This window comes from Talpa europaea, assembly GCF_964194135.1.
Source record: "Talpa europaea genome assembly, chromosome: 4".
Classification (NCBI taxonomy): domain Eukaryota; kingdom Metazoa; phylum Chordata; class Mammalia; order Eulipotyphla; family Talpidae; genus Talpa; species Talpa europaea.
In genome coordinates, this window is record NC_140070.1 from 61,728,911 (window position 1) to 61,741,748 (window position 12,838).

Here is a 12,838-nt window from a genome sequence, read left to right on the forward strand (position 1 = left end):
AAATAAGGCACCTGCTATGAATTTAGAACTTTCACTTTTAAAGTTAAAATAAAATAGAATCAATTAATCAAGACACTTGTTTCAGAGGGAAACAAGTACAGGGGTTGATTTCCTGGGTGATAAAGGCAGGTAACAATGCAGGAAAAAACCTGCTGACCCAAGGTCAGCTGATACTTTTCCTATTCCAGAGTAAAGTTCCTAAATGTTCTTAACCACTTCTCTCCCTCACTCTCCCCCATAATTGGGGGTATAAAGAGACAGAGAGGTTCACACTGTGTAAAAGGTAGGTAGATTTCCCTTCTGTTCCTTGTAAAACAGCTTATTTTAAAAGAGGTAACCTGAGGCAATTATGGGAAACAAGCAGTTTTCTGCCCAATTCATTAATACAGACAGCTCTCAGGTTTTTCACATCAAGATATGGCTAAGTACATAAATTGCCACTACTTCACTACTTCAACAATACCAGAAAACCCAAAACCTGCCTTATCATTCACCCTTACCAATACTAAAGTTAGATCAACATAGCCGATAAAATCACACAATAAAGGGAAGACAAAAAAGAATGACTATCGGTAAATCCATTTAATTTCAGGTGATGCTTTAATCTGATATATCTAGTACCCGAACAGCATTTTAACCATAGACCCAAAAAAAGCATTTCCAAACTAAGTATAATTTTTAGTTGATGTGCCTTTTTGGTATTAAAAGTGCTATCAACATGCTAAGATGTCTAATGGCACACTGGACTCAACAGTATGTCTTGATGAAGCATCCATTTTTAGTAGTATTTTCCCCTAAAATGTTGTCTAAGATAGTAGATTCCTTTGATATATTAAAGTGATTCTGGTCAAATCAATGTGACATAAACAAACTTTCCCTGACTTTACTCCACCCGTGGTAGCTTTTAGTGAAGTGAAACTTAAGTGACTGATTGAGTTGCAAAATGCACAGCCAATTTTTTTATGGCATTTTAGGTTAGTATATTCATTCATGCAAAATCCAAGGTAGTGTAATAGAGATATTGTTAAAATAGACATTGTGGCTATAAGCATCTCCCTTTATATTAGGCATTTAGAAGCTTTTAAAATTTTTTAGGTGCTTAAAACTGGAGAAACTAGGCTAACTGTAGTTGCTCCACTTATAAGCACCTTACAGGACAGTTACATGATGCTACATGGGAGTGTGCTTTCAATTCATGAGATAGTAATAAAGTGCCTAGATATAAAAAAACCATGATTCCAAATTTTAAATTAAGCTAACTGCATTTACACATTAGGGTAAGCAAAATCTAGACCCCGTCTACACAGATTTAATCTAATTATACTGTATACTGTTTTAAGAACACATTAAAAAAAAAAAGTCTTTACTGACTGAATAAGCAGGGTCCACTATTATAGCTTAACAATCAAATTTTATTGCTTTATTCATGTGGTGCTTTTGCAAGGCACTGTGGTATGGACTAGAAAACTTGGAATGATTTGTGAAGAAACCTTGGAATGACACATGAAGGATGATAAGAAAAGTCATTCTGAGGCAGGATGCTTTACTGAATTGTTTTAAACTAGGGTATCAAACATCAGGAATGAGTTTAAGTTAAAATTCACAGGAGAATGGAAAGATCTTAAGGTCAGACACTTCACATGCCCATCCTGATACTTTGAATAATCTGGAAAATTGCTGTAAAGAAAAAGAGCACAAGTTAGAACATGCTTTGATTAAAATGGGTCTAGCACCTTACAAATATTTATTAAGGTAGTTCAAGAATTCAAGAGCACCCTTACAATTATTTACAAATGCCAGGTAACTTCATTATAGTAAGAAGCAAGGACAGGGCTATCTTAATGTGACAATTAAATGCCCGTAAGCTATTGTTTTAAAATCTGTCTCCCTGAAATTTATCTCTGAATGTTCAAAAAAGCTCCCAGATAAGGAGTCAGTTTGGAAAGATGTTAAAGCACCAGAGCAAACAGGTTTTTCTAGCATGGAATTATTTTGCTTTATCCTTAAATAATTAAGCGTCCTTTGAAGGCCAAGCCAATGATATGCATGTCACCTCATTCTCACAAAGCTGAAATTCAATAATCTTTAAGTTATATAAATTGCTTGGCTCTTGGCCATTTATCAGGAAAGCTTCCAACTGGCTAAGTTTAGAAGACAAAGTGAAATGTTTAGCAAAACTCAGTAACTTCAGAATATCAAAATGTGGGAAAAGAGAAACATACTTCACCATTAACAGCTTTGCATACTAAGATAATAAGTGAAGAATGGCAAGACCGGCCGTGATCCATTTGCAGAGGCAAGACTATCACTCTAACAGCAGATTGTGCCAATAACCTACCATATGCCAAGCGTTTCTTTTATTAATCTAAAAACATTTGTATCACACATTAAATTGCCATTCAGGTAAATTTCCTCTGGAGGGAATCAGCTCTGCACTATACTCACTTCATAAACCATACTCAATTTTTACATAAAATGAAGCTCAATCATCTACATGTACATATTGTTCATAGGCTATTCTGCAAACACACTGACAACTAGGTCGCAAACACTCTAAATTCTCATTCTGTGATGTGTTTTTGTATAAATTTCTTCCAAACTGACCATTACGAAGAACCTGACCTCTTTTCTGCTCTCCTGGGAGCACAAATCAAGCTGGGAGAAGTTTCTGGAGCACCACCATCTGAGCATATGTGGGACAAGTAATTTGGTTCAGATGCAATAGGATTATGTGGCGCTCCCGGCAGGTGGGTTGAGAACTAAGTGGACAGATTCACCACTGGTGGGTCACCACGTCATCCCAAACTCAGCCAAAACCGTACTCGACAGTGGCCCCCAAAACACTTACCAGAGCCACAAACCACAAATATGAAGAGAGCCAATAACCAGGGTCCTACAGACGCCTTCTCTTCGGGAGCATTTCTCTGCAAAAAGGAAAAGGCACGTTTCAAACGCAAAACCACTCCGACGCCGGAGTCCCACGGCCTGCAACGCGGGCCAGGTCTCGCGGGGTCCCCTACCTCACAGGTCGCCCCTCCGTTCCCGAGTCGCCCAGCACCGCACCCACCTTCGGAACCCCCTCCCCCAGCGTATCGTCCAGCTCGCGGCCTCTGGCCCCCGGGCCTCGGTCCCGGTTACCGAACGGAGAGAGACGCCCGCTCCTTCCTTACCGAGGTCTTGGCGACATTGCCGCGCTGGGTGATGTTCTTGCTGTGCTTCTCGTTGGCCATCCGGATCCGCTGCTTGGCGACCATCTTCGCGGCACCACCACCTGCCCCAGTCGCCCCGTGGGCTCGCTCGCTCGCTCCTCTCTGGTCGCCGCGACGCGACGCTCCCGGACCCGCGCCGCCGGGGCGAGAAGGCGCTCAGGCAGGGCGCTAGCCTCGGCCTATGGCCTGGAAGCGAGCGCGGGGAGCAGCCCGACGACGCCGGACGGGCCGGCCGAGCGAGGCGGGAGCGCGGGAGGCGAAGAGCGGGCCGCCGGGAGAGCCTCGCGCCGCCGCCGCCGGGAGCGTGGAGTGAAAGAGGAAGGAAACGCAACGCAACAACCGACGGTGCAGCCTGTCGCCTCGCACTGCTTCGGGTTCGGCTGCCAACGTCAGCACTGGGAGGACTCCGCCCCGCGGAAGTAAGGGCTCCGCCGGCTCCAGAGGAGGGAGAGGGAGGGCGAGGGCGGGCGCACCGGGCCCAGCCCCCCCACACTCGGTAAAGCGTCGCCCCAGAACTGCGCGCGCGCGTTCGGCCTCCGTGTCTGGGGCGCCCTCTAGCCGGAAGTGAATGGGCCCCGAGGGTACTGGCCCCGGAAACACCCTCTCGTGGTCTCCACGCCGGAGGAGACGTGTAGGGGACGGGTTCGGCTCTCGTGAACTCTGACCCGAGCGCTTGGGTTTCTCTTTCCGGAACAACATGGCGCCATCCACGCCGCTCCTGACAGGTGAGTTCGGAACAAGCGAGGGACTGTTTCTTCAGAGCACTTTCCTTTGTGTCTTTTCTCTTGGGGACTACCCGAAATGCCTTGGGGTCTGATCCTTCGTTTCTTATGAATTGCGGAAGGACCGGACGGATTGTAGGGTTTTTTAGTGTAGCGTGGCAGTCGGAAGTGAGGCCTCTGCCATTGGGCTCCGGCCTGCCCTGCTTTCGTCTGTCTGTCGTTCTTCCCTGCCGCTTGAAGTTCTGCAGGAATAGGAGAAGGCAACTGACAGAAAGTGCTGGTTCAGTTCTCCCAGGGTCTGCAATGCCGGGTGACTGGCCTTGTTAATCGTTAAGTCATTAGTTTTGTAATAAGGGAAAAGTATGAACATATGACTCAGTGCGCTGGAATACACCTGAATTAAACACACCTGAATTTAAATAATACCAAAGTCTCTACTCCTTGCCTTAGTAGAATTCAAAAAACTAGAGTGGAACTGTGGTAGTATAGGTTTCAAGTGATGCAAGTGTGTTCTGGAGTGTTACACTGAGCATTAGTAGATAGTCTTAACAACGTTTGATATTGAAATGGTCGTGGGCATTTTAGAATCACAAATTAGAGAACTCCTATGATTTTGATGCAGAGACAGACTTTATTATGTCAGAGGAGATAATAAACACTTTTGACAATGTCAGGGAAGACTGAACTAGATTATGACCACACTCTTAAGTGAGTGTCAAATGAGAGTGGAGTTGGGATAGAAACAAATACAAGACTGTAAACTTGTCACAGTCTTAACAACTTAACTTATACAGAAGGAGAACGAAGTCATTAAGAGAAAGTTGGTCAGCTTTGGGGGAAGGGGATTATTTCTACATTTTAAGACCTTTTGTTGTTAGGCACCATGCATACTAATATTCAGTCAGGCTACCCTAATTAATTCATCAAACATTCATTAAAAACTGACTACAATTTGCCAAATAATATCTAGGCAGGTGCTGTTTAAAAAGGCCTGATTACATAATTAAATTTTCCTGTAGTTTCATATACGTAACTTGTGTATTCAGAAGATTTTAATGCCAAATGCTGATTTGAACTCTAACAAAAAGTTAGTACATATAAAAATCTGGTGATTCCTCCATCCCCTTTTAAAAATTAAAAGGCCTTAAAATGACACTTCACTGCTTACAGAATAAACTCCATCCTGTGTAGCATGATGTGGAAACCTTTATAATCTTTGACTTGCTCTTGACATTCATTTATTTCCTTGTTACTCCATTGTATTGTATTTTCCATCATTATTGACCTGCTTATAATACCCTTGACTAATATTTCTCTTGGTTTGCTAAACTTATCTTTTAAAATTCGTTTCAGACATAATTGCTTTGTGAAACCTTTCCTTACTCTTTCCAGACAGTGACTCCCCTAGTGTGTATTTCATTTTGACTTTTTTTTTTTTTAACTGATCACATAGGTTTATTACCTAGTTGTTTAGATATTTTTATTCTTGGCTATCCTGTGAACCCCTTGATGTCAGAGCAAGTTCTTATTCACCCCTGTCTTTGTAGCAAGTACAGTAACTGGCAAACAATAGAAACTCTAAATGTTTAAATCGAAGAGTAAATTAATGGTGGAAACCACTTATGTAGTGACATTAACCAAGAACAACAATTTATAAAATGCCTAAAATGAAGGACTCTGTAAGAGCTTAACTGTTGCCTAGTCAGTCTACCCCACAATTCTTATATTCATAGAGGCCCAGAGAGATTAAGTGTCCTGGTTCACAGTGCAAATTGGCAGTTAGGTTTATATTCAGTTCTTCAACTCCATGGTCTATTTTTCTTTCACTAGACCAGATCAATTATCAATTAGTCTTTTAAACATTCTTGGTATTGGTATTTTAGCCAACAATAGATTATTTTACTTCCAATACTTCCAAGATAGTTTTTTTAACTTAGACTCAAAGGATTTCAGAATTGTGAATAAATTGGAGAATATTCAGTAACTCTTTCACCATGACTCTTAATTGGAAATGGCCAAAAACCAAAGAAGGTGAAAAGATTTTTTTTTTTTTAAGATTTCTTTATTTATGCATACAAGAACTGGGGTACAGGCAAGAGTTGTGGGAGGTGAGAGGATTCACCAGAGACACAGTGGGAAACAGAATAGGTGGATTGACTGAAACAATGCTGAGGGGAGCAGCCAGGCCAGCCAGTAGAGGTCTGCTGTGCCATGTGGGTAGCTCCCTGGCCAGGGATCGAACTAGTGCTTCAGCGGCTGCGAACAGCCTCATAGTTTCGTCTTAACCCTTGTGCCATCAGGGAGGCCCCCCTTCCCTAAAAGAAGATTTATTTTTTAACCCATGTGATCTTAAAAGCTACAGCACTGCCTAGTCAAGATACTCACATGACTCAAAAAAAAATTTTTTTTTAAATCGGTAGTCTCTTGCTTTCTTCTTGATTGAATTCATTCTCAGGTTAATTTTATACTTGGTAGCTCCAGGTTTATATACAACCAACTCAACAGCCCTAAAGGGAAGAGTGCATTTTTGCCAGTACGCTTAACAAGTCTTAGGCTTTCATTTTGGCTTGGTTTCACTTTGTTCTTCTCATCTTTGAATCAGTTATTTTTTAATAAATCACAGAACCATATTATATTCTTTCCCCTGATATTTCCCAAAGGAAAATTAGTCTTCTAAAGAAGGGGCCCAAATGTGAGGCATGTCCCTACGCAATGTCCCTACATTAAACCAGTATTTTCTATCACCTTGCCTTGTTGAGGCCATTGAGGTAATTTATTTAAAATTGAGTCATTTTCCTAAATTGATAATGTACCTTGATGGATGTAAAGTGGAAAAAGCATTTAATAATGATAACCATATCCCTTACTTAGGACTCCTCTGTATGTTGAAACCCAGTAGTTTTCTCTACTAACTCAGCCCTAAAGCAGTAAATTATATGGAAGTATCTAGAAAGGCTGCTAAGTTTCAAAAAGACTTGTTGGTGCAATATTTAATGTAATTACTGTTTTTGAGCGGTTACCCTGTGTGAAACTTGAGCATTTGTTTATTGCCGTAATAAAAAAGGTCTGTTTGCATTTTAGATTTTTCTTTTTTATAGAACATATTACCAATCGCCTTTGAGGTATGTGGCCCTGGGAGATAATTGAGAAGGTAATTTGAGTCCCAAAAACAAAGTAGTCATATCCATTAACACATTTACAGTTTATTAAGGGCAATTTACCAATAGGGGTTCTTAGCACCAGAGTGGTAGATAAGACTTTGGGTCAGAAGCCACACCACAAGAAGACAGTGGTCTTATACCACACTTAGTGTGTGTGATCATTATTGTGTAAGACTGATTTCTTACAGATTTCTAGGAAGACATGTCACACACATGTTCTATTTTGTATCACTAACATTAAGAGAGTTGTGTATGGATCATGTGTATAGGATAATATATATGAAGGAAACAATGGGGAAATTGACTGTCTTTTCAGGGTAGGGCAATTATAGGAAACAGGCCTAAGATGGTGTCAGTACAAAATGGAGTTATTTTGGTTTTCCCACAATTGGCTCCAATGCCATGGATCCCTGTAGGTAATTTGCCTTTACAATACTTTACATGTGATTAATGAATGTGCCTGCTTGTTCTTAAATTATCTTCTCAATTTGGGGCAACTTACTTGTTCCCACACCCACGCTAGAGAAAATCAGTAAAAACTGGGAATCATAGCTCTCAAGTCTGAATGCATTATATCAAACTATTAATATCTCCACATTCTATTCACTGTTTCACTTTCTGTCGCTTCTAATTAAGGTGAATTCCTTGTTAGAAAGTTGTATTGTAGAAAAAAAATTTCAGTTATTGAGAAGTTTGTTTTGAGTACATTTTTATTTTTTATTAACTAGTAATACAGTTTATATTTGGTTATGAACCTGATGAAATAAAATATTTGTTTTAAATAGTGGCTTATATGTATGACTAAAACTATAATGACTGTGATTTTTATGAAGAATTCACTTAATAATTAGTTCCCCTAAAATAGACATGTCTATTGTAAAACATGTACAAAGAAGATTGTCTAATTTAATGGGGACTAGCAGTATCGTCAGCCTTTAAGGTAGTTTTGATGTGTGCTTTTGTCTTTTGGAATGTTTTTGCTTTAGTGCAAAGTTGGTCTATTCAATTTTTTTTAACACTTTGTCCAGTACGCCCAAGCAAATTCATTTTTGAGAATTGTAAACCTTTGATTGGCTTAATTTCTTGATATACTGTGAACAAGGTGTTACCAAAAATTATGTACTTTTAAAATGTCTTTTATTTTGATAGAAGACTTGCAAAAATAGTAGAGTTCCTATGTACTCTTCACCTAGCTGTCTCCCATTGATAATATCTTATATAGCTATATAGTACATTTTCAAAACCAGGAAATTTGCACTGGTACAGTAGTCTTGACTAAACGTCCATCCTCATTTGTATTTCATTAGTCTGTGTGTATGTATAGTCCTAAGAAATTTTATCTCATGAGTAGGTTCATATAACTACTACCATCAGAATTGAGAGCTGCACTACAAAGATCCTTTGTGCTACCCTTTTAAAGATTTTATTTTTGCATAGAAGAACTGGGGTGTAGGCCAGAGGTATGGGGGGGGGGGGTGAGAGGATTCACCAGAGATAGACGGGGGAGCAGAACAGGTGGATTTCTGAAATATACTGCTGAGGGGAACAGTCAGCGAGACGAGAGGTCTGCTGCGCCAGTTGGTTTAGCTCCCTGGCAGGTAATAGAGTGATAGTACTGAGACTTTACCCTTAGGTCACCAGGGAGGCCCGATTGTGCTACTCTTTTATAGTCAGACCTGCCTTCCACTTCTAATACCTGGCAGCCAATGACCTGTCACCATCACAATAATTTTGCCATTTCAAGAGGGTAGTATAAATGAAATCAGAATATGTAACCTTGGATTTTTTTTTAAATCTTCTTTATTTGGAATGTGAATATGTACATGTTGGAAAGTTGTTGATTTTTTTTTTTTTAAAGATTTATCCATTTATTTATACAAGCACTGGGTACGGTCAGAAGCGTGGGAGGGTGAGAGAATTCACCAGAGACAGAGTGGGGAACAGAACAGGCAGGCTGACTGAAATACAATGCTGAGGGGAGCAGGAGGAGAGACAGGAGAGGTTTGCTGCGCCATGTGGGTAGCTCCTTGGCAGGCCGGGATCGAACTCGTGCTGCAGAGGCTGCAAATAGCTTCATAGTGCTGTTCTTAACCCCTGCACCACCAGGGAGGCCTAATTTGACATTTTGACTGAAAAGTTTTTAAAACTTTATGATAACTGAGTGTTTTCCATTGCATTTCTTTAGTCCGAGGATCAGAAGGACTGTATATGGTGAATGGACCACCACATTTTACAGAAAGCACTGTGTTTCAAAGGTATGTCTTATTTTGTTAGTGATGTTTTAAGGCATGATGCAATACATTCTGTTATTTTTGTTATATTCTGAACAAAAAAGAAAAAAAATAGATAAGCTACTTTCTTGGAATATTTCATACAGTGCAACAGGATTAGTGGATCCTTAGTCTCTATCAAGAAAAATGATCTTTAGATTTGAACATAATAGCTTAAGGATGTTTAAAAGCGGTTGGGGGCCAATACTAAGTAAAAGTGTGGACAACAGTTTAATGAGTTCAAGCTTTGAGCTTAGAAGAATTTTATCTTAGGAGAATGAGGAAAACTTTGTGAATGTGATAACCAAACCACCGCCCCATAGTCTTTGTGAAAACAGAATGAAAAAGATCTAAAAGAGGAAGGAAATTTGAATATGTGTGTATATGTGTGTGTGCATATATATTTCATATATGTGTGTATAAAAGTACATAGCTAGATTGATATTTATTTTTTTTCTCCAATGAAACAATGAAAGGGTAAACCAAAAAATTAATAAAGTGATTATATCTAGGGGAAGAGAGATATATAGAATGCAGGTAACATGTTGGTGAATAAATTTTGATATGTATAGTATGTATAGTTTTGACTTTGAACCTTGCAATTGTTTTATTAAAATGGAAAACAAACCTAGTTTTACACTAAGTTGATGACATAACTGTATGAGGGCATGCAAAATTCTTAAATGTATTTTATTGTTAATAGAAAATTGATACTGTCATTTTAAATTTATTCTTGAATAAAGGTAATTATAGGTAATTATAGTAATTATATTGATTTTTGAAGAGAAAATATTTTGGTAAACTAAATCACTTTGGAATTATTTTCTAAAATTTATGTAAGTTCTTAGTTATTAAGTTAGTACTAAGATTGGATTTTTAATAAGATTTTTAAAAGTAAATACAAATGCCTAGTATTTAAACTTTTTTCTTGTCATTTTCAGAGAGTCTGGAAAAAACTGCAAAGTCTATACCTTTAGTAAGGATGGAACCTTGTTTGCCTGGGGCAATGGAGAAAAGTTAGTGTTCATTTATATATTTGTGTGTGTGTGTGTGTGTGTGTGTGTGTTTGTGATGAATATAAAACATAGCTGGCTTTACTTGAATGATAAGTATTTGGCTATCATTAATAAAGTTTATTTTTTAATATCATGATATATATAGTTGGATATTATCTCCAACATAATTTTCATTCAGCACTTTTAAAGTAATATGCCGTGCTTTTTTTGCATTATCAAATTACTTAGAATTGAAAAATAGCATATACGAAAAGGCAACTAATTTAGGACAGAACAAACTGAGAGATTGTTTTAAATAGTGCTTTAAGTTGCTAGTTAAGGTTCTGCATAATGCTTAAAGAATAACTCTCTTTGCTTAGATTTAGATACTTTTTATCTTGCTGTTAAATTAGTAGAAATTTCTGCAGCTATTACTACTAATTATATATAAAAGTATATCATCTAAGTTATTCAAAAGTATGTGTAATATATTCTAAGTTACCTAAACTAACCAAATTACAAAACTGGTCTTGCAAAAATATAGTGATTAAGGGAATGATATATAGGAAGACAAATACTCGTCAATATATGCTTATCAAATGAAGGAGCACCACAATATACTAAACAATTACTATCAATTCTGAAAACAGATTTTGGAGAAAATACATTTGTAGCAGTAGATTTCAACACCCTGTTTTCACTATTGGACATATCAACTAGACAGAAAATAAAGACACAGAAGCCTTAAAGAATTACATCACAGGAGCCTAGTAGATATATATAGGGCCTTGCACTCCCACAAAGTTGAATATAAATTTTTCTCAAGTATATTTCTTAAGGACATTCCCCAGGATTATTGACATAATGGACATAAGTATCAACAAATTCATAAAGATTGAAATCATCTTCTCTGACTACAATGGTATCAAACTAGAAATCAACCACAAAAAGAAAGCAGGGAAAACTATAAGGTAGAGATTGAACAACACACCACTGAAAGACTGTTTGGTTAATGAGGAAATCAAAGAAAAAATAAAAAAAAAATACCTCAAAACATGACAATAGGGACATGACCCTCCAGAACCTATGGGACACAGCAAAAGCAGTACTACGAGGGAAGTATACAGATATACTATCCCACATCAAGTAGCAAGAAAGAGTTCAACTAATCTCATCTCTTACCTCAAGAAGCTTGAAAAAAGAACAAATGAAACCAAAAGCTAGTAGAACAAAGGAAATAATAAAAATTGGAGCATAAATAAACAAATTAGAAATTAAAAAGACAATTCTGAAGAGGTAATGAAATCAGAAACTGATTCTTTGAAAAAATAAACATAATTGACAAACTTAGCTAAGCTCACTACACATGTAAGGGAGAAAACTCAAATTATCATCATTATTATTATTTTTAAAGATTTATTTATGCATACAAGAATTGGGGTATAAGCCAGAGGTTTGGGGTTGAGAGGATTCACCAGAGAGTGGGGAGCAGAACAGGCAAATCTACTGAAATACACTGCTGAGGGGAGCAGCGGGCAAAGCAGGAGAGGTCTGTTGCACCATGTGGGTTGCTCCCTGCCTGGCCAGGGGTCAAACTTGTGCTACAGTGGTTGGCCATAGCTTGATAGCACTGTCTTTAACCTCTGTGCCACTAGGGAGGCCCTCAAATAAATTAAATCAGAAATGAAAGAGAAGTTACAACAGACACTGCAGAAATTCAAGGATAATAAGAGATTATTATGAGCATTTATATGCTAATAAGTTCAATAACCAAGAAGAGATGGTCAAATTCTTAGAATTACTCAGTCATCTGAGACTAAATAGTGAAGAAATGGAAAACCAGAATAGACCAGTCATAAGCAAGGAAATTGGAACAGTAATCAAAACGCACTCAAAAAAAAACAAAAATCTAGGACCAGACTGTATCACAAATGAGTTCTACTAAACCTTCTAAGATGCACTTTTACATATCCTGCTGAAACTCTTTAAAAAAATTGAGAAAGAAGGCATATTTCCAACTTTTTTCCCATTTAGTTCTAAATATGTATTTTACATAATTTTCATTTTTGTACAGTTTGTTTTCAAACTGCACTGCAGAGGCTGCTGAACCTGCTGCGCCACCAGGGAGGGCCTGTGTTTCCTCTTTGGAGAAGTGTCTTTTTAGCTCTTCTGCCCATCTTTTGACTGGATTGTTTGCTTTGTTTTTGTTGAGTCTTGTGAGCAATTTGTAGATGTTTGAAATCAGTCTCTTACCAGTTGCGTGAATCTCAAATATTTTCTCCAAATCAGTAGGGTATTTCTTTGCTTTGGTTATTGCCTCTTGCTGTACAGAAGCTTTTTTGTTTGAAATAATTCCAGCTGTTTATCTTTCCCTTCATTTTCTTTGCTTTGGGGGATGAGTCTTTAAAGATATTTCTGAGATGTATATCATGGAGTATTTTGCCTTTGTTTTCTGCTGTGTATTTTATGGTTTCAGACCTT

General features: G+C 38.2%; 2 protein-coding genes across 7 annotated transcripts in view; one reads left to right on the forward strand and one right to left on the reverse strand.

Moving 5' to 3' along the window:
- Positions 1 to 1,565: 1,565 nt before the first annotated feature.
- Positions 1,566 to 3,254, reverse strand: SERP1 (stress associated endoplasmic reticulum protein 1; the record flags this gene model as incomplete). Its single annotated transcript, XM_084231786.1, has 3 exons — positions 1,566 to 1,677; positions 2,849 to 2,924; positions 3,171 to 3,254. The coding sequence occupies 3 exons, from the start codon at positions 3,252 to 3,254 to the stop codon at positions 1,637 to 1,639; spliced, it is 201 nt and encodes a 66-aa protein (XP_084087912.1). The 3' UTR covers positions 1,566 to 1,636.
- A 637-nt stretch (positions 3,255 to 3,891) lies between these two features.
- The window catches only part of EIF2A (eukaryotic translation initiation factor 2A), a gene marked incomplete at its 5' end in the record, with an annotated part of 40,784 nt that continues 31,837 nt past the window's right edge, over positions 3,892 to 12,838 (forward strand). For 3 of the 6 annotated variants that reach the window (XM_084231553.1, XM_084231550.1, XM_084231551.1), the window contains 3 exons: positions 3,907 to 3,934; positions 9,278 to 9,347; positions 10,304 to 10,378. In XM_084231553.1, coding sequence (XP_084087679.1) covers positions 3,907 to 3,934; positions 9,278 to 9,347; positions 10,304 to 10,378 — 173 coding nt within the window. Of the gene's footprint in view, positions 3,935 to 9,277; positions 9,348 to 10,303; positions 10,379 to 12,838 lie in introns of all 6 variants that reach the window. The other 3 variants (XM_084231555.1, XM_084231552.1, XM_084231554.1) reach the window with 3 other exon arrangements.